This window comes from Halichoeres trimaculatus, unplaced genomic scaffold, assembly GCF_033239565.1.
Source record: "Halichoeres trimaculatus isolate MK-OKI-2021-1 unplaced genomic scaffold, fHalTri1.1 fHalTri1_scaffold_9, whole genome shotgun sequence".
Taxonomy (NCBI): domain Eukaryota; kingdom Metazoa; phylum Chordata; class Actinopteri; order Labriformes; family Labridae; genus Halichoeres; species Halichoeres trimaculatus.
This window is the reverse complement of record NW_027437188.1, coordinates 29,637,289-29,663,825: the sequence shown is the minus strand read 5'-3', so window position 1 is coordinate 29,663,825 and position 26,537 is coordinate 29,637,289. Positions and strand designations below refer to the sequence as shown.

At 40.1% G+C, this 26,537-nt stretch overlaps 1 protein-coding gene across 3 annotated transcripts in view; it reads left to right on the top strand.

Annotated features, from left to right (window-relative positions):
- The window catches only part of cadm2b (cell adhesion molecule 2b), a 202,254-nt gene that overhangs the window by 126,451 nt on the left and 49,266 nt on the right, over window positions 1-26,537 (top strand). For 2 of the 3 annotated variants that reach the window (XM_074679637.1, XM_074679638.1), the window contains exon 2: window positions 13,544-13,570. The exons of the other annotated variant lie outside the window; for it this stretch is intronic. In XM_074679637.1, coding sequence (XP_074535738.1) covers window positions 13,544-13,570 — 27 coding nt within the window. The remainder of the gene's footprint in view (window positions 1-13,543; window positions 13,571-26,537) is intronic. 3 annotated transcript variants of the gene reach the window in all.

The window sequence follows — 26,537 nt, the reverse complement described above, 5'->3', positions numbered from 1 at the left end:
GTTTTTGATGGGGGGAGATGTGATACAGCAAAGTACAGTGTTTTGCATTTTCTTCTCCCCCTGCTGTTCATCGCATCTCTCAAGAGATTGATTTTCTGAGCACGAGGTCACATTTTGAAAGTAAATGCTTTTCTGTGGGAACCAAGTCATTACACCACTCACTTTCTGTGGAAATACACTCATGCAGTGTAATTCCTGTAACATTTAAACCTTGTACTTGCAGTCATCCAGCAAATATTGCAAAGCACTCTGCATATTGCCATTTTAGGGCCCAATTCAGAGTGCATTAACTTACACAGTCCTGTGCATCCCAACTGTGCAATGTATTACAGAAAGGTTTAAAACAGGGTTTTACTGTAGTATAGAGGGAGAAATGCAAATTCTGGTCTCAGAATTGATTTGAATGCTGTTGGTTTATCAAATCAAAGGTGTAAAGTCAGCATAATGTGCAGGTATTTTTCATTTAAACCTCATTCCTCACATTATTGCTCCACATTGTTGGTAAAATTCAGATTTGAATTGTGCCTTTCCCCAGTGTGCCGTATGAAGTTATGAAGTCTGACAGTGTCCCCATCATGCTACTGAACTCAGAAGAGAGGAGCCGTGTGTATGTGCGTGTAGGCCTGCCATTATCCTGGGGCTTGGCAGATAAAGACTTGGGAGGTTTGAGTCCTGGATTGCCTTAAGCGGGGACCCTCATCTGCATGCACAGAGCTTCTGCTAGACATTTGTGCAGCCACATAATGTCAAGCAATTTTCTGTAACACGAGGAAATTTGATTTCTAGTAGAGCGGGTAGAAGAGACGGACACTCCAAAATCATTTCGAAACATCTCAGTTTATATCAACTACAGCTCAGCTGGACTCAAGCGTATCCTCCTGGCATGGAGTCGTGCACCCTGTGGCGTGCACAACGTAAACCATCTTGCAGGTAATGCTGAGTGATAGAGTACCTGCAGGCTCTGTGGTTGTCTTTGTTGTGCTGAGCCTCCCTTATCATGACTGCTATAGAAACAGCACTATGGTGGCTGAGCACACCTCCAGAAATTAAAGTCAGAGATTCTGCTCAGTTTCAAGATTTCTGATACACATCTGATTAGTTGGGAGGCTGCAGCACGCTGACAGAAAGTGGCAGAAGTGAGGGTGTGTCTTTTCATAGCTGTTCTGAATCTTTCTTGTTGCTGTATTGAAAACATCTTAATGCGGCCTCTGTTGGAAAGGCAATTTTATGTCTAATGGGCTGCTGAAATGGTAAATCGTAAAAGGTTGTGCCTGGAGCAAAAACAAGGATTTGATTTAAGTGTCATGGTAAAGTTCAAGGCTGCTGTGGACAGAATAGAGCAGGAGAAAACAAATAAAAGTGAAGTAATAGGCATCACAGTCCATCAAGTCATGGCAATGGCCTTACTTTCATCTGAACGTCGATTTGTCTCCAGACTTACAGCCGTGACTCCTTTTGTTTTAGCATTAATGGCTGCATACAAGCTTCTGCTTCAAACCTGTGCTTCTGGATCACATTAATGTAAGCATTTCTGTCATGGCTTCATAAACAGCCTCCTCAGGAATGGTTATGTAGGTGGGCACCATGTTAAAAGGTGGGCAGCATGTGAAAGGGAGCGTTTATACTGGCAAGTAGACTATTAGAACTTTCTGGAGCCTGCTGGCATAAAAATGGCAGTGCTGCCAGCTCCAACGCCTGTGTGTGTGCGTCAGCTGATTAATTATAAGTTTGTATTTCCTGCAGTAGAGCCACATTGAACTCCTCTATAACATAATTCATTTTCTCATTATGACATATTGGCATGGTTAGATTCCAGTCACTCAGCTTACATTGAATTACTTTAAACATTATTGCAGCAGTTGGACGATGTGTTAAGCAATCAGGCTTCGACCACATAACTTCGAATAGATTTGTTTTACTATTTTGTTTTGTAGGAGTGATAAACTTAAAAATGGAGCCTGCAGGTAGATGCTTAGACATGAACATTTGAATGCAGACCTGTTGCAGGGCAGTTGTTGCAGAAACAGGGAATGGGAAATTAGTACAGCTCAAGTAGCCTGATTGAACTACTTTGCAGTCACTTCATTTCACAGAAACATCTAACAGGATTAAATGATGTTATGGCAAAGGGCAACTTCATTGTGACATAAAAAACAACCCTTTGTTTCTGCAATACATCATCTCAAGACCAGGAGAGGAGTTTCCTCCAATTTTGGGTAGAGATGGACTCAAAGATGGAACAACAGGCTCAACTGACTATAGTCAGTTTTACTGTGACCTTTCTTGATCCTTCTGAATTCTTGATCTCAGCAACTCTTGTAAGAAGTTTGATAACGCTTCCAGTAGTTACACAAACAGGACCATTTATGTCAAGGTACATTTATGAAACAGCCTATTTTGCCATGGCTTTAGCTGCATGCATTTCACTTGGCCAATTAACTAATTGCACCATGAAAGAGAGGCAGGTACATAACGTTATATGTCTGAGAAACTTCCTGGAAAAACCCTATACAGCGAATTTTAATGGCATATGCGTACTCTGCACAACAGCACTTAAAATTAAAGATGTTGGGTTTTCTACATCTGAATTTGCTGTTTGTGTCGACATCGTTATAATATTCCAGAGGATTTATTTGACCCCTGACTATTCATCCACTTTGTAGATTTCGTCTTAAACAGTAACTGATAAGCACAGTGTCCGCCATCTTTAAAACAGCTTAACAAATTTTTTTTTTGTTGTATTTTTATTCAGTTAACACATACAGTAATCCTGCTGTTAGCTTATCTACTACCATTGAATTTAATATTCTGTTTGGGCATTAACCTGGCTAAAGCATACTGCTTTTTTAATAAGTACAGCCAGTCCATTTTCGCCACGAATGTCTCTGTTGTTTTCTCCTCATTTTTCAAGAGAAATCATCACCAGCACAAGAGACAGACAGCACTAATATACTAAAAATGTCTTACATAAAAAACATATTTATGACACTGTATAAAAGCAGGGAAAAAAACTAGATCTAGTTAAATAAGTTAAAGACAGTATTAAAACAGTGCAGGTTATTTTTGTGGATTTGCCATAGTCATATTTAAGATGGCAGTTGCGTTTGGTATAAAAGATTTTTTTAAAAAGACCTTTGGCCAGAGGAACTCTGTAGTGCAGGGGTGGCCAACCAGTCAAAAACCAAGAGCCACAAAAATTACTGGGGTGCTACAAAGAGCCACATCACACATACACGAAAGGACATAAGATGAAAATGAATACACTCCCAAATTTTGAAGTGACATTTATTGTGTTTGTAAATGTGTTTCAATTCGTACTTGGAGCCGTGTCTAAGACAAGTTTCTGGATTTACTGCAGAAGAGACAAAGTTTCATCCATCTATCTATCTAGATTGCAAGGAGCACATGTGCAATGTAGAGAAAAGAAACTGAAACTTAAGTATCAATCTCATCACCCAAAGTATTGATCAATACTGATCACAACATTAATATATCAATAATTTAGAATGATTGGTATACCACTATTCATAACAATAATGAATGGATTAAAGAGCCACACACTGAAAAGCAAAAGCCGCATGTGGCTCGCAAGCCGCAGGTTGGCCACCCCTGCTGTGGTGCCTCCCAGACCTCAAAGGCTTAAACTGACAGGACAGAGGATGGTTGGCTGTGGATATGCAAACAGGACCAGGCTTAACCAAGCCAACCCGTACCAAACCGTACTGATCTAAACCAGATTGCTTGGTTGAAACAAGGCTTTAGGTAGGGATTGTCTTGAACATGGCTGGTTTGAAACTGCTTGCACAAAGGAGGTTGTTTCAATTCTAAAAATATCAAATCATAAAACAGTAGTTCTACCTCTCATTTCTAAACTTTGTTTGCAGTGAAGAAAGTTTTCACTGATATGTTTTAAATTGCACTGGTCTAATGCAGAAAAGTCACCTGTATGGATTACATTACAGTCCAGGTTTCAGTGACAGCCTCCATTACTGTGTACAAGGACGCATGATGATTTTTTTTACTATTCTTACAATATCACAGTGACATGGAACGATGAGTAGGTCTCATTGCTCGCACAATGGCTTCACTATAACCCTGCTGTGTGAAAACAAGTTTTCTCAATTACTTTTGCTCGCCTTCTCATGCTTGTGTTGCTCTAACTGGAGGGACAATCGCAGGCTTTTGTTACATGAAGGGCTCCAATGGAAACACAGTGGAGACAAGATGAGAAAATTGAAGACAGAATTGGTTTTAGGGCGTGTATGTGTGCCTGTAATGCTCAGAGTGCTCTGGAGGTGTGTTTGGATTGTGTGTTTTCATGGAAGCAGCAGCGGCAGCAGAGATGTGGGCCTCTGCAGCAACATGAGCTGACAGCGGAGAGGGAAACACACTCTGGAGGGAGTCGCTGCTGTTTATGAAGGAGCTGGCTCTTTTAATCGGGTAATTCATTTGGTATTATCGCTGTGAAAAGCTGGAGGCGCTGACCGTTTCTTACAGCTCAACCTCATCAATAATCCACTGAACACTAAATTATTCAGAGGACTCTGGACACAGGTGAGAGGATATTACAGCTGTTGAACTTCACCAGCTGTGTCACCTCATGTTCAAGAGATTGCACTTCCAAAATTCCTGCTTGTCTGCCGCTACCTGCAGCTCCGTGATGACTGTTTGAGATTAGCAGAGGGATATACAGTCAACCCTTCAACATAAAAGCGTAACTTTAGTCACAATCTGCACAGGAGCAGGTTTTGCTTCTTCAAACGTCTGTATCACAAAATAACACTGCAGCACTAAAACTTCTCTGCTGAGCCAAACAAGCTTTAATTTAACTTTTATTCCCAGTTTGAAAAGTTGCCACAACAGTGTTAGAATCATGATTAATTAATCATTTTGTGAGAAAGAAACTTTTGTTTATAATCTGTTAAATGAAAGGTCAGAGAGAGCACTATAAAAGTGATTCTGTCTCTCAAATTCACTGATGATAATCACAGAAAAGGCGCATTAATGGTTAAAAGCATGGTCATTATGCACTTCTTAACCATTAGACTAGAATATAAAATTACCTCATCTAAACACAGAGCAAATTACTGATGTTATCTCACAAGGTTTCTGTTTTTCAAAGCTACCTGCTGCTGTTAAACATCCAGCAGCAGGCACAGCAGCTATTAAAACTGCCTTTCAGCGTGTGTGTGTGTGTGTGTGTGTGTGTGTGTGTGTGTGTGTGTGTGTGTGTGTGTGTGTGTGTGAGAGCTGAATATGATGAAGTGCTTCTCTGTCAAAGGATTACTTACAGCCGCGTCATCCCAGGAGAGTTTGTTGTGTGACTCCGGCAGAGTGGCGCAGTGACCCCTGTGATGGCCGGCTGAGGGACAGAGGCCGGCGCTCGCTGTGTTAGAGGACGAACCTCTCAGTGGTCGGTTAAACTAATCACCATGGGGACCTAAGACGACTGCTTCTTGCAGACCAGCTTCCCCCTCTTCAGAAACAAGCGCGGCACAGAAATGAATGGAATTCATTTCCCTGCAGTTTGAGCCTCACATGATGCAAATGCAGCTAACAAGCGGGTTGGCCGGCTGCTCCACATGTGAGCGTCTGGTGGCCAAGCTGGACTCAGTCCCATCTCTCTGCCTCGTTGTGTTTCTCCTTCTCTTATTGCTTCTTATCTCATTGTTATTGACATGCTATTATCCTCTTTATTGAGCTCTGCACATATTAAACTCATCTGTCTCATGTTGGGTCCATGTTGATTGAGCACAAAGTTCCATCTGTTGCTTTTTCTTCTCCCAAGGCTCTGCTCTTATCTTCTCTGAAGCTGACAGAAAAAAGAAAAAAAACATTTTAGCATTTTCTCCCATGTTGGTTGTATAACTTTTAGCATTGTTTTAATTCACTAAGATGTAGTATACAAAAGTAGGGCTGCACGATATTTGGAAAAAATGATATTGCGGTATTTTCTAAAGTTAACCTCTTTACTTTGTTCACTAAATTCTCCCTGACTCTTCCTGATATGATGATAACAGACTCTCTCCTAATTGCCTCTGTCTCTCTCTGCCTCTGCAAACACTATTTACATTAACAAAGAGTCTTAATCATGTTGATATCTGTTAATTACTGATATTGATCTATAATATTTCCTGCAAGCGATTCCTCTCACATCTCCTCAGACTTTTTAATAATGTGCTCCTTCTTAGGGCATCCATCCACTGACTGTATAAAATATGTCACCCATCAGTTGCTGATGCAGAGTAATGGACATAGCTGCCAATGCTCCTGTTGTTCTGCAAGAATCTCCAGTTTTTTAACCCTCTCACCCTCTCAACTCCCGTTTTGTATTTTCTCCCTATTTTCTCCTGAATTTTGATACTGTAAAGAACTGGATAACGGGAATGGTACTGTTAAGATGAGTTATTTTATGTTTGAGAATTACAAGGCCCAGTGAATGCATCAGTTGTGGGACACACTCGTCCGAGTTTTAAAGGGGCTGTGAGGAGTTCAAAAGTGATCTTGAAAAAGTCTCCCCTCTAGATATATGCTTGATCGTAACCCACGTTAAAATGAGATTATCAGCACAAATATTGCTGGTTACAGCTTATTTTAAATTGCTAGTTCTTAGCTTCCAGGTTGGGCCGACTAGGACTGGATTGATTTACAGCACGTCTAGATCTCTATGACAACACCGTGCCGGCTGACGAAGTTTAGTAGTGAGAAGAGAAAACGATTTCTGTGATTAATTTTTTAGTGATGGTGGACACGGGAGCCTAACTGCCAGACAGTAAAAGGACAGAAGAGCAGAAGAAAGCTAAAGGGGAGAGTGATACAGCCCGAGCTAAAGGCTAACACAGGGGCTAAACTGTTTGTGCTAATGTTCATTCCAACCCATATGCAGTTGTTATTCTGAAGTAGTCTGTTCAAACTTGAGAGTCTATCACAAACTACTTACAAACTGACAGTGCTTACTTGTTGTCACGTTAGCCTACAGATTGGTAAGGGCATTGGGCTGATGATGTTGCTACATAAAGCCAGCTGCTACAACATTTGCTTGATGCCACGTTTCAAACCGTGGCGATACGTAACTGTACTGATAAATACCTTACCTCGGCACGTTGTATCCAGTGAAAAGTTGCCTTGAACCAAGAAAATTTAATTCCAAAACAAACACACACCTCACTAAAAGTAATTAACAACAGTGTGTGGAGAGTCTGGGCAAGAGGGTGGTGTGGAAGTGCAAATTACAAAAGATCCTCCTCATAGCATTTATACATAGAGAGTCAGGTGTTACTTTTTGGGGGGATTACAGCCAAGACTGTATAAAACATGGACAAAGCATCCATGACGTCACCCGTCCGTTCCTGAAACCGTGAAATGAAGCCACATTCACTATGACTCTGGCTGTTAGTTTTTCTTCGAGCAGCTAGAGGGCGCCTGGCAGTCAGGTAACCTGAGCTGTGCCCCTGATTGGAAAAATAAATGATCCAAATAACTTCTAAACTGCAGAGATAGAAAAAAAAATTACTGACCGTACAGTGTGTGGGGATAGTGAAATCAGTGTTTAAGACCCAAGCTGTTTTTTGAACCAGGCTGTAAATATGCTATGTTTTTATGGCTGGGTGTGTACATGACTTCCAGTCTTTATGCAGCCAGCTTCAACAACAGCAACTTTTAGCACTCCCGCATAGGCTTCGTTTCTACTGACCGGATGTTGTCCCTTGGGTTACAGCCAATATAAACTGGAATTAAGTGGTCCAAAGGTTATGTGTCCTCAGACCTGGATCTCCCGCTTTTTCAAGGTCTGATGTTGGCAGGTATGGTAATGGAGCTGATTGTTGGTCGGGGCCACATTTGATATGACACAGGCTTTAAGCTTCCTTTACAACAGCAATGGAGCGCCTGTCAGTCATGTGAGCTTAGCATGTACTGTGTCACCTGTTGAAGAGCACTCCCATGTGATGCATGTCTGTTAAGTGAATCCTTGCTCAGACATATGTTTGAGGATACTCTGCTAAGTCATCTTAGGTTTATATATATATTTTTGCTCTGTAGTCCAGATAAATTACAGGGCCTTCTATTTTTTTTTCTTTATTTCAATGACCAGTAGATGACACTTCCACAGCTAATACTCGTTTTGTTTACTCTGAAGCACCTCTAAAGTGCCTCTCTTGTTTTCCTAAATTGGTTTTAGAAAGACTTGATTAGGCTGTTTAGATTTAACTATATGAAGAACATGGATTTTTCTTTCCAATTTATTAAACTTAAGGTTTTGTTCTTTATGTATTCAGGCCTTGCAATCATGTCTGAGCGGTGTGTGAGCATTATCTCTTTGTAGAGCTGGATTTCATAAATGCACTTGGGCATTTAAGCATGGGATAAGTGTGTTAAACACACTGACATTCTCCCACAGAACTCTGTTGTTGTGTGCCCTGCTATTGATTTTCAGTGAAAGTCCTCTTAGGAATGTCAAAGTGTTTCACTTTTCAGATAAAATGAATTGATATGCTTGCCATGTGCTTGCCAACATTTCCAGTTCACAGCAAGGAGAATCTTATCATGGTTCCTGACTTTGTCAACACTATTAAATTTGGAGCGAGTCAGAGATTAATAACTTCCACGTAAGGAGAAAATAGGGAGAGGCACAGGCTTGGGAGCGTACAGAGAGATTAATGAGTGTCAAAAACAATGAATTTTCCATTAGATGGTAGAATGGCACACGCTACTTGTTTGGTCTTCCCGTTTTCAGTCATCAGATAAGAGCCTGCACAAGGATCGCCAAGAAATGACCCATTTTACAGATAAACATTTAGCCTTTCTGCAGACTCCAGATTAACACTGACCTATTTTTAAGGCAGAAATGGGACTTCTTCTTCTTCTTTTTTTTTTTTACCACAAAGCTTCATTCCATTCTCAGCTCTGGGTTTTCTGATGAGCAAAATGATCGCTATCCTGATTGGACATTTGGCCTGGTCTGCGAAAAACGTATTGCTGTGTGCAAAATTGGCCTCATGGAGGGTGTTTACTGAGAAAAAATGTAGATTGCAGGGTGGCCTTTGACCTCAGTTTATCTAATACTGCAGATACCAACCAGTCAGTTCACAGACACACATGCACACACAGCCCAGCCTCTCAAATAGCCTTCTCTGCAAACATGTCATTACTCTATGATGGATGTCCAGCTGTTCTCAAATAGCAGCAGTGTAGAAACACATGAACGCAGCAGCAATGAGCCCGTAGAATACAGATGTAGCTCCACTAAAACTGTAAGAAGGGAGAAATTATCCTTAACAACAGCTGAAACAAATGAGCTGGGCACAGTGTGAACCATGTCTCTGTCACCTCCAGAGCAGGAACAGTCTCCTGTTAGTCTGCTCGACATTCCCACAATGGGCAGGAAGTGTCAGCACACAATGCATTAGCAGACTAGAGGTGGAGGAGAGGTAAACACTACAAGAGGAGCTTATTTCTTGAGGAGCTAAGAAGTGCTCTTGTCAGTCAGCCGCTGCGTCCTCATGAAACATCGCAGTGAGACGCTCGGTCGGAGCAGATTTGGTCAGGGCTTCCTCACCTGCAGCTCCGTCAGAGGCTTCATCTATTTTTACTACAGAGAAAACAAGGCATGAAAAAAAGAGAGTTAAATGAAAAAATAACAAATGTAGAGCTCTGGTTAAAAATAGCTCATTCAACAGTGCCCCCCTTGCAGCTCACACATGGAGACACACTTAATGAGAGAAACCTGTTTTTAAAAGTGTGAAGAATTCACCAATCCTGTGAAAAACGTCTGATTACCTTTCTCCAGGATTGTCAGATGTGAGCTGTAAATTAAATACGGTGTCCTCACAGGTGGAACAAATCAAATATGTTGAGTGTCTAAAACTCTCTTTGAAGAACGTATTGCAGGTTGAAAACAACAGTTTAATAATAATAATAATAATTATTATTATTATTATTATTATTATTGGCAATTATTATATGATATATTATTGGAAAATAACTTCAAAACAATATTTTGAAAGAAATCATGAAGTTAATAAATAACGGGGCCTCCTGGACACAGTTTAATATGTTTATTAGCATGAATCTATTAGGCAAGATGGGTACCAGGATCAGGGCAGGATTAGGAGGAATAACTGCCTTAGGAGAGCATTTGAGTTCTGGTGTGAGGAGAAGTGGTGGAGAACATTGCAGGTTTCCAAGTGAGTGAGCGCTGTTAGCTCGCAATATTTAGCCTACTACTGTGTTCACATTAGCATTTTTAAGGTGGAAACATAGAGACAATAACTTTAGGCTGCCCCGTTTAAAAAAAAACACACACACACACACACACACACACACACACACACACACACACATATATATATATATATATATATATATATATATATATATATATATATATATATATATATATATATATATATATATATATATATATATATATATATATAAAATCTGAAGATCATTTAAAACTCTGTGATGCACCTGAATGTTATAATTGAGAGTGATATAGTGTACAGGAACCTTATTTTGATTTTGGGGACACGTTTTGAGTTATGCCCTCTTCCTACGCACCTGTGCCTTCAGGTGTGCTGAGATTCCACATTCATCTTTAAGACAATAACTTAAAAAATAATTTGTAAGTGTTAGTGTGGATTATATGTCATGATGTCAAAAAAGAATTCTAAAGACAACAATCAAGACTTATGGTGCTCAGCTCACATTTCTTTGACAAATCCTTGATTACATCTGCCACCAGGAGTGGAGCTAGGGGCTGCTGCTGGTGAACCTGCAGTTGCTTGTACTGATGGGACCACACTGCCATCAGTCTCTCCCAAACCTGGCTCCTGTATCCCATCCTGAGCTCCATCACATCCAGCACATAATCTTTCTGACTAAAACAGGCACCATAGACAACGTTTCTTCGCCTGCCCTCACTCACAACTTCCTGTTATGCACATTGGATCAAAGCCGAGTCAGAGAACTCAGGTCCCCTTTGTTACGTCATATGACGCCATGTTTAAAAATAGGGGATTCAAAACAGCTTTACCAAAAACAGCCACTTCTTCCTCTAAATCTGTGCTCTTTTGGGTTGTATAACACATAAAACACTCATTACCAGACGCTAAGATGCTAAGTTTAATTTATGAAAAAAAATGTAATATGCCCTTTAAATGATATATTTTCTCTTCAGAATGTCTGGATGAAGGCAGCATTATCTTATTTCATATTAACTCTAATCTGCACATAAGAAAGCTTTGTCTAGCTCACCAGTACTTTTTGCACACTCACACACACTCTCACTCAGAGTGTATTTTGTTTTTCGAGGCTGTATAGTCCTCTGCTCATGTTGACAACACAGTTCTTCAGACTGGATGAAGCAGGTTACGCAATAAGTCCTTTTCAGAAACCGGAGGCAAATCGAGTGTTAATCTCTTGTAGTCTGAAGCCTCTGGTAACAATGTTGTGTCCTCATTACAAGTAGCTAAGTGTCTGTACCTGAAAGGCAGCTAAGCACCTCCTTTTATGTAACCACAAACAAAGCGCCTGCCTCTCCAGTCGTGATGAAAAGGAAATTGTTTACCGATCTGCCACGTCTCCTGGAGTTAGCCTGTAATTTGCACAGAAGGTGAAAGTTGAGGGTTGTTGAGCAGAAATCTTCCCAGGAACTGTCAGAAACATTAGCCTCTGTATGAAGGAAGGTTTACACATTTTTCCACAGCACTTATTGTTTGGATCACTATAGCTAGATATGACTCTGCATGGTTGTAATGTTATTGATTTGAAAAACAAGTTCAGCATAATAACCTCTTATTCAAGCAGAAACAAAACAAACATTCAGATAGGGAGGCAGACATTCTGAGGAATTTGTTCTAAAGGTTTTTGCTGACACATTGTTGTTATTGTTGTTGTTGCTGCTGTAGTATTTGGTTATAATTCTTTTCATTTTTTGGTAAATGAATCCATACTAGAGACAGGGAACTTGCTGTATCTGGCTGGTGTAAAGCTACGAGAATGTGGCTAACTCTGGCAAGCTAGCGGCACTTGCCTTCAGTCTTCCATGTAGGTTGAATTACCTGACTATACAACAAGACTTATTGGTAACACTTTATATTGACTATACACTTTATAGCATTAGTTAAGCATTACGTAATATTTAACTCAGCATCTGAAAAGCATTGTTCATACATTAATCCTCTTTTTTTATCATGTACAAACACATTATAAATGTTTTATTACTGATAAAATGACCTTCTATAATCAGTTAAATAACTTGTTATTCATACTTAATAAATGCTGGATTCACCGGTCATTACCAGTTAATAACTATTTACATGTTCACCAGTTATTAACCACTCATAATTCTTACATGTAGTAAAAGTTAGTGATAACCTACTCACAAAGTGAATCATGATTTATTAAGGTAGTCACAAAGACTCTGATTTTCAGTGTTTTTTGAGCTGGTCTAAAGTGAAGACTATATTTCTTTATAAAGCATTTATTAAAGAGGTTAAAGACCAGCAGCACCTTAAAACATAGAAGTTACAGATTTCACTTCAACAGAATAAAACAAAATATCAAATTATAAAAAAAAATCAATTATCTAAAAGACATATTAACATTTTAACACTGATTGTATAAAATCATTTGTAAATGGCACAATATATAAAACAGTAAATTTGAGAGATTTTAAAGTTAATAACAGGTTTATAATGGCTATGAAACGCTCATTTGTAATTGGTGAATCCATGATTTATAAAGGATGAACAGAGAGTTAGTTAACTGATTATATAGGGGCATCAATCAGTAACAAAACATTTATAACTGTGCTTGTACATTATATACAAACGTGTATTAATGTATGAACAATGCTTTACAGATGATGACCAAGGTATTAACCTATTCTTAACTAATGCTAAAAAGTGTGTAGTTAATATAAAGTGTTACCAACTTATCTCCATTTATGGGGACACAAAAATGTCAAACATTGAACTACAGGATGTTATCTGTAGCCTGAGCTTGTTTACATCCAGGTAGTAAAGCATTACGCCCTTACTGCAGTGGCCTCAGTAACTGTACAGAACATGCTAACAACCTATTCATGAATTATGATGTGGCTCAGTAACAGAAACAACTTTCAACCACCTATTTCAGTTTTATCTTTTAGAAAAGGAGCGTCTCAAATGTTATATCAAACAAGAAATATGTCCCTGTGCTGTAGCTTTTGTATTAAGTATGTGAAATGTTATTGTGAATTAGAGGCTGAAGATTAAGCGGTGAAGTGATGTTGTTACAAAGCTTTGTTAACCGAGCTGTGACATTTGCACTCATGTTTTCCTTTCAGAAATGCTATGCTAATGTTAACTTCCTATATCTCACCTTTTTATGACAGGATCATGGTGCATAGTAATACTGAGTGGATGACTCACTTTGCTCACATCGTTCATTCTTATCTGTTCGTCACCATGTGTGGAGCTAATAATCATCATGCCATCAATGCTCTCTTTCACACCTGTCTAACCTGCTGTTTCCTTCCTCTGCCCCCTCATGCTATCAGTGGCTGGGACAAAAAGCAAAGCGAAAGGTGAGTTATTGCCTCCATTTTCTTGCTACATGATTTATGTTGCACACAGTTCCCAATAAACAATGTTTGGATCGCCCTTTTATCTCCCCCCAGAGCCCAGAGAGCATTAGCATACACTGCTGGCTGCAAAGCTTTCTGGGCATTTTTTTTTAACCTTTACTTCTCCAGCAGAGGTTTGCTGAACATGCTTGCTCTTCCTCACACACAACCTGCTACACGTATGTCCACATATGGATTCATGTCACATCAGGGAGCTTGCCTGCCTCAACCCACACACGCTCTCACCGTCGGAGCAGCTGGGGGTTGTCCCTGGTTCAAGGACGCCTCAGCGGTAGACGAGGGAGACGAGTGATTCTCATTTGATTTTCGCTGAAATGCTCTGAGATCATAAGCCTGCTTCTTACTCTTTGGTTTGAAACACAATAAAATCCACTTCATTAATCCCACTTGGGGCAGCTTGTTTGAAGTAGCTTTTACAGCAAACACAGTGGATACACATAAAAAGTACAAATGAATGATGCAGAGGAGCTGAATGTGGAATCGAATCTGATAGAAAATAAACAGATATTATCACAGAGAAAAGACGTCTGTCTGTGAGAGGAGCTCAGTATTTGAATTGCAGAGTGGATGAATGATAAATTGTACGTTTTACATGCAGGTGGAATATAATGTGCAAAGAAGTCAAAATACCTGCTGCTTCATGGAGGGGTGTGTGTTCCAAAGAGACATCACGTCTTTGTTACACTCTCCCGCTCAATGGTTAATGATTCATCCTGATATTTATTCTGTTATCCATTACATTCCCACTCCAGAGAAATACAACAATCCCCATTTTATTTCACATTTCACCACTCACTCACACCTTACTCCAATTTTGTTTTATTTGTTCATATGTTTGTTAACTTGTGAACCACACCTTTCTCCGTCATATAGAATAGTTGCCATTATTGCTCACGCTTTTGCTGACTCTAGTGAGTTGTATGCTTTTGCATGGGCAAAAATAAATAAAATAGATAAAACTAGAAAAACACTCAGAGAGCGCAGACCTCCCCCAAGCATATTGTGATTCTCACACAACACTTTAGTCCTACTTTAATGTTACACTCCCTTTCAGCAGACTGTCTGCTACGATTCGGTGTCAGTTGCAGGTTTGTACCATAATTTGTTACCTGACGGTGTTGAAAATTATGATGACCCAGTGCATATTTCATATTCTGGATCTTAGTATCCAGAATATTGCCAGGATCTAGAGCATACTTTAACATCTGTCAGAAATTACTGTGACCTTATCTTGTATTGTTTTGCAAAGCAATCCAACCAGGAGTTATATACACATATGTTGAAAACAGCCCTATCTCACAATGATAAAGAATCCTTTAAAAAAAATCCAGGATTCAGATGATGATCTGGATCACCTTCAAGATTTAATCACTTCTTCCTTATCTCATTTTGAACATTTCCGGAAAATTTCAGATCCATTCGTTACTTTTTGAATTATGTTGTTCACAGACAAACAAACAAACTCTCCTAAAAACATAACCTCCATGGCGAAGGTAATAAAACAAAACCCTGAGCTTTTATTTTGAAGGGGATTTTTAATGTAGAAGAGTGCCTCTACTTTCACTCCTATATTCAGGTGATGTTAGTTTCCTGAGATGTTAATTGACACCCACTATTTCACAGTATAGAAGAAGACCCGCAAAGTTTGTTTTCATGTGCTAATTGCGTAAGGATGAGGATGAATGCAATTAGACATGAACTTTTTCAATTTGGGAACAAAGGAGAATGAAACACCTCATTGTTCTGTGCAGTGAGGTGTTGGCATACTGTGATACTTCATGCTAGGTTTAAACTTCATCAATCTTTGCATTAATTAAACCTGAGAAGTTGAAAATTCTCCTTTGTATGAGACACGGCTGGTCATTGACGGGTGATGGCCAGAACACTGCACTTGGGTGTAATGGTGGAACAGAGTCTTAACGCCTCTGATTGCCCCTCTGGATCATTATTTGCATGATGGGTAGGGTTGCCATCTTTGAGGCAGAAAAAAAAGGGACACCCTCAGCAGCGGAAGCAGGGAGGTTAGCCGCCTATCAATAGTAGAGTGGGGTGCCACTTGTGGTAATGTATGAAAGTTTCATGTCGATAAGTGAGAATTTTAAAGTTTGGGTTTTTTTTCAAACTGTATGCTGTCCTGTCTGTCCTTTGGTTGTTTTCTCAAAAATCATGAATGTTACTGGTTATCAATGTAGTACTGAGCATTTTTCATGTTGTTTTATTGAAATGTCTGTATTTTTGATAGACAATACAAAAAGCACTCGGCGACAGATTTTACTGTGTTCTTTGGATTCGTTTCACTCACACTGTCAAGTCATTCATTTGAGCTTTCCCACTCACGTCTGTGTATTTGCATCATTTGCTGTAGCCTACCAGAAGTAGCTATGGGCACAGACATGTTTACTTCTGATTTCTTAAGATTTTCTCAATTAATGATTGGCACTTAATCTACGTTTAAAGTCAACCAACCAACCAACTGCCATTTTTAGTGGGTGGCCGCAAACTCATGTTGATTTTGGGCAGAATGGTGCTGCGTTCAAGGCAAACTGATAATATGACAAATCGCATCCTGCATTGATTCAAAACGGGATGCAATGTTTAAGTGTGAAATATGGGAAAATTCTGTATTTTACAGGACCATTGACGACCCTAATGATGAGCTCCTCCGTTGTTGCTAGCTTTTGTATGACACGTGCATTCTTGAGTAAACAGCTTCTTATGCAGTGACTTAAAGACGTTTTATGGAGACACAATTACGTGGCTCCAACTAGACTCCCTGCTGATGGAAAACCAAAGCGGTTCTGACGAGGAACCAACTAAGTGCTAGCACAAGGACTGAACAAGCACCTGGTTCTTTTGATGATAAAGGGGTATTGGAGGTGTGCTGGAAATACACCAGATGAGTCTGCGAGTCTGACTGACACACAGCTGGAGTCGAGAATCCAAGGAGTTACCTCGATTCCCACCCTAATGACGATCCTCTCCTCATTCATGCTGGGCTATAAAACACCAAACCTGTCGACTCCTGGCCTGGCTGCACTCATTATATTAGTAAATAAGATCTGGTTTTGAAAAAGTTTTTTTTATTTTGAAAGTCAACGGGTGCTTTTAGGTTTTAGGTTCCTGTCCCACTCAATCTGCTTTTTTCAACTTGATGCGTCACAGCCCTGGCATTCGTCAAAAATGGGTAGTTGCTGCTCTGATGCTGCAGAAGGCTGCGACCTGCTGGGACACAGATGGACTGCAACCCAGCAGATCCAGGCTTGACTGGAATAGAAACCATAGAGGTTGGAAAGGAGGAGGGCGGTGTGGAGTTTGAGGCTTGTGACTCTTCCTGTTATATATTTCCTTGTTGGTTTAGTTTGTTAGCTTCGGTTGCACAGCTCACCCACAGACTGCAGTGAATGAGCTAACCTGTTTGTAATCTGAGAGCAAGATTGTTCTTTCCTTGTCTTGCAGTATACTGAAATCCAGCCTCCCTGCATGCTAACACCACATCCTCATCCATCATTTAATGAGCACGTGTTTTCAGGTTTCTTTATGTTTGCCTGGGTAATTTCTCTTCTCTTTTTTCAGGCCAGTGTTTTCATCCAAAGCCACTAATGATTTTAATGTTCATGAATGAACACTGAGAGTTTTTCTCCCCCCTTTCCCCCCTTTTTAAAATGCAGTGTTTTCTAATTACAGAAGTAATTAGGGGCCTAGTTTTTAATTAACAGAAGTTACACATTCAGCATCTGTACCTCTGGAATCTAGTTCAACATTGCAAAGCCTCTTTCAACAGCACTTTTAGCAAACTAATTACGGTTAATAACTTTTATTAATAACAATGGAGATAATGAATGTAACCACATGTATCAGTCTCGAATATTGATTAACGGTTTTGACAGCTTTTCTATTGCATGCTAATAACTGCCGTGCAATTTGTAGAGCGGTTGTTAAACAAAATGTGAGACGTGGAGGACAGAATAATAATCATTTCACCGACGGGAAACATACCTTTGCTTTTCTTTACATATGCCAGAGCATTTATTGGCTGTCTGTGGCATCAGCAGGGAAAGGACGAATCATTCATTAAAGTGTAAACACTGGGTAAAAAGAGTGAGCTGAGGATAAACTGCTCCATGAGACGACATTCGAGGGCCATCGCAAAATATTTTTCTTTGGCGGCATAAAGCGCGAGAACATGTGAAGGTGATTGCTTTTTTTTTCAGCAGAGGTAAAACCCGAAGCTGCTGAAAGAAGGTTACTTGAACAGAACCGCTATGTAACCATTATGAAGGACACTTTCAGGCAGGTGGGATGGGAATTTAACAGCATTTCAAATAAAGTGTTTCTTCTAGAGGTTATGTATCATTTAAAGAGGGCTGAGCATGGATTCTCACCGTGATAACATTTTATTGAACGTTTGAAAAGAGCAAAATATTTCTGACCACGTTATTCAGCGGGCTTTATGGAGATGGACCATGAATACTTATCTCCTCAGAAAAGTCTTTGAAAGTGGTATTTGAAGAGCATATGGTAAGTTGTCTTATTGATTCCACCTCTTGGTTTGTGAAAGTTTTATGGGAAATCCATACTTGTGTTTATTAAGAAAAATATGTTGCATTAATCACGCTCAGACGTGTTCCTCTGTATTCGATAGAAAAGTCTTCTGTCTGTGAGCTGTCGACTCGGGCTGGCATTTATTTGTCACGATGTAGACTTTGTGTTCTTAAGAAAAGAGCAGGTTTTATCTCAGTTTTATCTTTGAGAGAAAGAATCCAGAAGTGTATTTGAAAGCACATCACATGTGTTGCCTTGCAAGTAACACCATTTGAACATGTAATTTCCTCTTTCACCTGGAGACAGTACAGTATTTCTGACCCACTTTCTGAAGCTGATGTATTGCCACTTTCCTCTCCCGTTTTTTCTCTCCCTGCACAGCAGAAAAAACACTGCTAAGAGTTTCCCCCAGCTGGGATATTTATTGCCAGAACCTTACCCCCCCTCCCTCCCCCACTGTGGCAAATCACAGGGGAGGACAGTGCTCGTACCACCTCTGAGTCGAGGGAGGTTCACTTTAGCTCAGGTGCTACTCTGTAACAGGCACCAAATGTTCTTTTTGATGGAGGGTAAAGCTGACAGACAGCTCACTCCGTCTTGGTTATTTCCTTTCTAACAAGCTTCATCTGGTTCTGTAACGGCTCAATCAACTGCCTGCATCGTTTAAGATCGCACGATCGGTGCCCACTATGAATTCAATGCAGAGCTGTTACACAGATGTCATGAAGTGTGGGATGCCGTCTCAACACGTGTTTGATCTGCAGATAGATGATGCATGCTGACTAATCTGTCTCTACAAGACCAAAAAAAAAAAATTAAAAGATACTATGAGGAGGATCTGTTTTAATTGCAGTCCCTCGCCACCTTCTGACCTGGAGTCTCATTCACACTGTCGTAAATTACTTTTAGCGAGGCATGTGTTCATTTTGAGATTAAATGGAGAAAGGATTAAGTCAAATTTTTTCTGTTCAAAACAACTTTTTACTGAATACAACACGCTGAGGTAAGGTATTTATTAGTCATGACATCAAGCAAATGTTGTAGTAGCTGGCTATATGTAGGGACATCGTCAGCCCAGTGCCCCTACGTATCTGTAGGCTAACGTGAAAAAATTAAACACTGTCAGTTTTTAAATAGTTTGGGAGCGGAATATATTTAGTGCAACTGGCAGCCCAGTGCTCTAAGAAATGTCCTTAATGTGTAGCGTCAGTGAATCCTGGTTAGCTATGTCCTGCCAGTCATCTACCAAGCAGAGCTAACATGACCTCACTCTTCATTTATTGATAGACTCTCAAGTTTGAACAGACCACTGCAAATTAACTGCTGCATGTAGGTTGAAATAAACAATAGCACAAACAGTTTAGCCCCTGTGTTATAGAGCGATACAGCCCGAGCTAAAGCCTTTAGCTGTGTCACTCTCCTGTTTAGCTTTCTCATGCTCTTCTGTCTGACAGTTTGGCTCCTGTGTCCACCATCACTACAAAATTAATACAGAAATCATCTTTAGCAGAGAAAAACACAGATATCTGTGTTTATCTCTTCTCACTGCTAAACTTCATTACCCAGTGTAGTGTTGTCATAGAGACCTAGAGGTGTCGTAAATCGATCTGGTCCTGCTCGACCCGAACTGAAAGCTAAGAAGTAGCCATTTAAAATAACCTGTTAACCACAATATTGGTGCTGACAATCTCATTTTAAAGTGTTGATTAAGATCAGGCATATATCTAGAAAAAATATTTTTTAAAGACCACTTTCAAACTTCTCACAGCTCATGTAATGTGAGATTTTTGATTCCTGAAACCATCCAGGAGCATTTTGCACCTGGTGTCAAAAGAAATGAGAGACAAAACTGCAGCTGCTTTGTGTCTGTATACACTTTGTCTCACATATATTGTCTCCTCAGCCTCTGTGCATTAGTTCTTGATTGCCAGATGCGGATGGTGTGCAGACCAGAGTGACAGGGAGTACATTTCTAATCTGAGCAGGAGTAATCACAGCCTTTGCTTTTACCATAATTACATATGGATTTTCTATGACTGGATGAATTGCACATTAGAAAGCCTGCATACAAAGATTTCGAATTTTCCCTTTTGATTTTAAAACGCAACATTATCTAAAGTTGAGTGTGTGCAAAGCTGGAGTTGTGCACTTTTCAAACATGGATCATTTTGGACAGGTAATTTACTGATTAGCTTCAGTTAATGGATCAGATTTAGTGCTAATTAGCTGCTGCCCTTAAATAGTGACTTAAATCTCTCCAATCAAGCAGGCTGATGGCTTTTAAAAAGGCCCGACTCAGTGAGTGCTTTGGATCAGCGGGGTTGCCATAAACATAAGAGCAGCTCTGTTGACGTTGACCCGGGGGGCTTAAATGACTCTGTCGGCGTAAATGATTGTTTTTGGTGACAGAAATGACCTTTCATTGGTTAAAGAAATGAACATGAAATATGTTTTTGCTCATGTTTTCCTCTGAAGACTGTTCAAGAAAGGTCGTTTGAGGTGAAAACAATCAGATAGGCTGGGGTTACTTCACGGGCCAATTTATAAGGCAGCTTTCCTTATCTGCTTTAATAACCATTCACTTTCAAGCATTTCCATTATCAACACCTACAGTTTGAGGTAGTAAATGAACGTGTCTGCAAGCATATTATATGCAGCCATTATGCAAATTGCATGTGTGCTGAGATTAATCATACACTTCTTATAATCTACCTTTAATGTCTAAAGTTTACATGCTGAACTCTGCTTTTTAAGTTTCATTTAACATGTGCTGCTTCGTTCAAATAAACTCAGATTTCATCACTTTTACACAATTTCCTCTTAAGCACAAACCTCCGTCATATGCCCCAAATAAATAAGCAATTAAAAGCAGCGATGAACAAAGCTGTTGCAATCTCAAGACTGTTCAGAACTTGCGACAGACAGTAACCACAGAAGGGCTTTGCACGCATTAGTATTCTGCATTCTGGCAACATCCAGCCTCAATTTTCAGAAGTGGTCCTCTTTGGACTCCTGTGAATGGAACATGCTGTTTACATGATATGCTTCAAAGAGAGCGCTGGTGCACAGAAACGTACAGTATGGAATATTAATGTGCTCACTGTTGTGTGATCTGGTTGTTACTAGCAGATAAGCCATAAGCAGGACTGCAATTAAAAATGGACGCTCTTCTTGTTAGTGAACATTTCATCAAACATCATCACACCACTCATAGTCTCAGTACAGTACTAATCTATTTCCTAGAGCATGAAAAGATCCACAGCAGATTCTAAATGGAAACACATGTATCAGGCAGTTTAAAGTGTAGATTGCTTTCTCTGCACATTGTGTGAACTGTCTTGAAACTGAGAACAGTTTGTGTTTTCAGATGTCCTGCACCAAAGGGGTCAGCTTTAATCTAATCTGCTCCCCTCCCTCTGATGGAGCAGTGTTGTTAGTTTTGGCAGGTAGATCACATAAATGGTATCTAAGCGATAATATCAATTCTACCGGGGTGAATCATGTGACAGGCAGCCATTATCTGTACAGACAGAGACGGACACTCTCCGGCCTGATTGTGGGTCTGTCAGAGCTGCGGTAACAACTTTTTGATAGAAAACAACAGTGGGCCTGATTCACAGAAGGATTTTGTCGCTTTCATACCTGCTTCACCTGTGCAAATGAGTCATGAGAGATCTAATTCATATGCACAAAGGGTTAAATGTGCCACAAACAAGCAAACAGCATCTCTGTGCACCAGTGGTGTTTGCATACATTTAACTAAGCCTCTGTGCATTCATTTGTAGCAAAATAAACCATTTATAAACCATTTTCTCATTGATTCATGATGACTTGTGCTGACAGCCTCACAGTTTGAGTGAAATATTTACTGTCTGCTGAGAGCTGGAGGTACCTTCACTGGAGAACTCATCAACATCGTCATGTTTGACTCTTCAGTGATTAAGACGATAATTCCACCTCTGAATAATCTATAGAAACTATATCTGTGCATAAATCCATTTAATGTGACTCCACCACATTTTTTTTTAATAACTGTCAGGGGTTAAACCTGGGCTTTCTGTGGCTCAACCCCTGCACATATGGGCCGTGGCATTACTCACAGCACAGTGTTTTTTTCCCCATCTGAACCAGCTGCTCTTTGCTAGCTCACCGCAGGAAGTGAGCTGGAAATAAACTCCAAAATTTGTGTCACATCTGTCATGAATCCACTCCACAATGAAGTGGAGATAACTTCCTTCCCCTCTGGATCCAGTTCACCCTATTATAGATGTTGATGGAAATGAACACAGTCAGGATGAGATCGCACAGCATGGCTTTGAGCTGCAGGACTTTGTGGACTTTTTTTTTTTTTTTCTGAGTGTGAATATCATCAGGGTGTGGTTTGTTGAGGTGGATAGTGGGGATCAACCCCTCATCTGTTTCTTTTAATCCATACCTCTCTGGAGTAAATTATATCCTTAGGGGCAACAACACCGACAAGAAAACAATTGGAATAACAGACAGGTTGTGACAGAGTTTTCTTACATACATTTGACATTGCTAGTGCTAACTTTTACCTGAACTGAACTGTTGGCAGTCTTGGAATTTGGGATCGTCCCAGTGCTTAACAGCATAGCTATTAATAAGTGAGGCACAGAGATGTTGACAAGTCCTTTTTTTTTGCAAGTCCAAGTCAGGTCTCAAGTCTTGGTGGGGTGAGACTTGGTCAAGTCTTAAGTCTTTGGTCAAGAGTCTAAGGGTGTATTCACACCTGCGGCTGGCTTGCTTTGTTCCGATTCAAGGGCAAAAATGATACAATTGTAGCGGTTGTCACTTGGTTCGTTTGTGTTCACAAGGCAAAAGTCTCTTGTTGCAAACAAATGTCACGTGCGATCCATTTTTTTCTCTCATTGGTCAGAAATCATACCTGGAAGACAGGAAGTTTCCTTATCTTCATTCATTTATTCATGTTCTTATCTGCTTTCCTCAGGGAAGAACAGCCATGGAGCATAGACAACATGTGTGGCTAGTTTGCATTAAAGCATTTATCTAGCCAACAGTATGCGCCATATGATCAACATATGGAGTTTCTTCAAGAGTCCTGACTGCGTTAAGGCACTTCGATAAGGCACTTTTTTCTTTACTGCTCCTGCACGTGAGCCCACGACTCATTTTCCTCAGTTCTTCAGTCTTTTGTTCTTCTGCTGCTGTTGTTGATTCTTCCTCTTCTTCTTCTTCTTCTTCTTCTATTGTTTTGACTGTACAGTTGTCAACCAGGCTCATTATTGCCCCCATCACTATGAGCCACAGTCATGAGTCACTTGTGCCGGTTGCTGGGGCGTTTGTGTTCTCATCGCACAGGAACCACTACAGGGTTCGAATGGAAGTGAGCCAAGACCACCTATTTTTGGTGATCTCGACCCGCCCATTTTGTCCCGCATCCGAGCATTCACATATGCCCAAACGAACCGAACTTTCGGGGGTGCTGGCCACTGTTTCAGAACAACTGCCCCAAACGATCCAGGTGTGAATACACCCAAAGTCAAGTCTCAAGTCTCTAAAAAGTAAGTCTTATTAGCTTTTGTCGTCTGCTGCCATCGGGTCAACTAAGATTACTGCACAGCTTTATCTATAAGAAGAATTCAAAGCATTTACTGTATTATTATCACTCCTATCCATTAGCATACAGTGTCAGTACTGAGTAGTTGTTATATGATCCTATCCGGGTGAGTTTTCAGGTGCCTGATAAAATTTGGTGTGAGGGATCTAGCATCTTTGATCTGGATCCTACAGACTTTGCAGTCAGCACTACTTTTGTTGGTTCCATCCTGTTTCAAGTTTTTATCACCAAATGTTATGACAAATGGTACAGCAGCAGTTGCAGGTCAGCCGCGGATTGCCATTGTCGTAGTACAATGTACAAGTGATACCACGTGGTGCTGCGAGGCACACACCCAATGTGTAAAGGGGTTACCATGGTTACAATGACAAAAGGCAGGTCTCACGTTAAGCTCGTCAGAGTTTCCTCAATCTTAATATGCCAAAAAAGAAAACATAATGATTGTTCAAGAGTTCCAAGTTACAGTCTCGAACTCTAGACCCCATCTCTGGCCAGGCGTAGATTTATTCCATGCTCAAAAGTTTGCAGAGAAGTGGACAAAACAAGGGCAAAACACTGCAGATGACGTGCCAATGGGAGAGCCAAAAAGGCTACATGAAGCCCAAAAAAGAGCAAATAAGCTGAATTATTAAACATAATGTGAAATCCTACTTGATTAGGTTCTATTTTATGTCTTACAGTCTGATTGAGTTGCTCGCTCCTTTTGAATCCTCTGCCATGTTCACGTGATCTGCCCTTATTCATGGTCCTGAAACTTAATTAGGCCATCTCCCACATGGCAGGTGTGGCTGTCGCAGAAAATTAAATGTTTCATGTCTTTTTAGTTAGCATTAAAGATGAATGTTCAACTGTTTAAAATGTAATAGGGCTTACCATGTTTGCCTGTTTTTTATGATTAAAAAAAATGAACCCCCTGCATGACATCAATACAATTTGCTTGTAAGTAGTTGTGATGAGCCAAATGATGAGGGTGAAAATTGTTCTGATGTTTTATAAGCTAGCTAAAATCACAGATTATTCTTCCACCTTTCGTATCATGTTACTTAATGTTGGACAATTTTGTGAAAAGGAATCACTTATTTCCGTCTTTGTTGGATCATACTGAGATGATAACTGTTGAATGGAGCTCTGTGGAAACACACATATCTGACAATGCCTAATTAATGACACTGAATCAAAGAGTGGGCCCAGGGGGATCTGCTGCGGATTTGATCTATCTTATATTTCATGTCAGTGAGTAATTGTAAATGAAGAAGAGGATTGTAGAGCAAAGAATACTCAACTGTGCAAGTCCACATCGAGTGTGACAAAAACTTACAGTCAGATGAGCGAGTGATGTATACATTTTTAGACCACAATGAGACAGAAACAAAGGTTGTTTATTGAGGAGAGTGGAGGTAATCAACACTAACTTGCTTCGTTTAAACGCTGTTTGTTCTGAAATAAGTTATAATGAAATGATGCTTCTTTACCAGTGAGCACATACCAAAAGCATGCATGCTATTTTAAAAACCCTCTGGATTAAAATTGCACAAAGCTGCAGCACTAGTCCAGTGAAAAATCATTTACAGGAACATGAGCTCTTCAGTCCAGGAGAACACTTACACCCATTCACCTGCAGGAAGGGACCGATCAGAGGAGCCAGTTTGATTGAAACATAAGCACCAAATTTTCATTAAAACCTCAAAATAAATTTGTTTGAAGAAATAAAAGATTAAAATATCATAAAATGCGCTGGCACGAGTGGTTTTAAGTGGACACCTGAGCTGAACTGGTAAGCTGTTTATAAACTGACTTCACGGATTTAAATCTGTCTCATGTTAAATTTTCAAAGCTCCCCCGGCTCAGCCGCACGGCTCTCTTCAATATCTTTTATTTGGTAACCACACTCCCATAGAATATCTAAATTAAAGCATTAATCACCAATTATTTCCCCTGACGTGTGCTCTATTGTCAGAGTGGCTATATACGGTATCATCCAGCTCTACCTCACACTGTGCTTTTTACCACATTTTATAACGTGCTACTCTGAGGAGCGTTCATCGCTTTAGCACATCATGTCTCAATAATCACTTCCAATATCCAAGATGATGCAATTACCATTATTACTCTGGATAAGTCAGTTAAGTACCAGCCAAAGAAAACAGCACAAATGTGAATCTCAACAGGCCTCTCTGTTGGCTCAGATTGTGGTGTTATAAGATCGTTCTGATTTAGCAGTCTGAGGCTGTCTGGCAGGACATTTCTCAGCCTAGGTGTCCTGACAGTGAAATCCAGTCATCTTTCATCTTGAGCCTAGACTTAGCAACTGCCAAGAGCCCTGCCTGTGGTGTTAAGGCTGCACTCTGACTCATGAGGGTCCAAAAGGTCAGAGACATAGCCGAGGGCAAGGCCTTGACAGAGCCATAAAAGTTATCAATAAAAATTTGACATCGGTTAAAAAAAGCCTTGGCTGCCAAGTGTGTATAAAATAGCTCCTTCACTTTGCACTGGCAAAAAAATAAAAATAAAAACCTGCTGGGTCTCGTACTAATTGGGTGCTTGTTTTCTCGGTTTACAATTTGTAGAGAACAGAAGCAACGTTTTCCGTTTGAAGCCCCTGATAGAAAACATAACAGAGGAGAAAACAGAGAGGTGTACATAACGCTCTGGATTAGAGGAGCGAGAGAAACACATCGTTAGACCCAAAGTGAGATAAACACCGAACATTTACGACTTCTGAAAAGAATTTAAGAGGCATCTTTTTCAAACGTTAACTCAAAAATA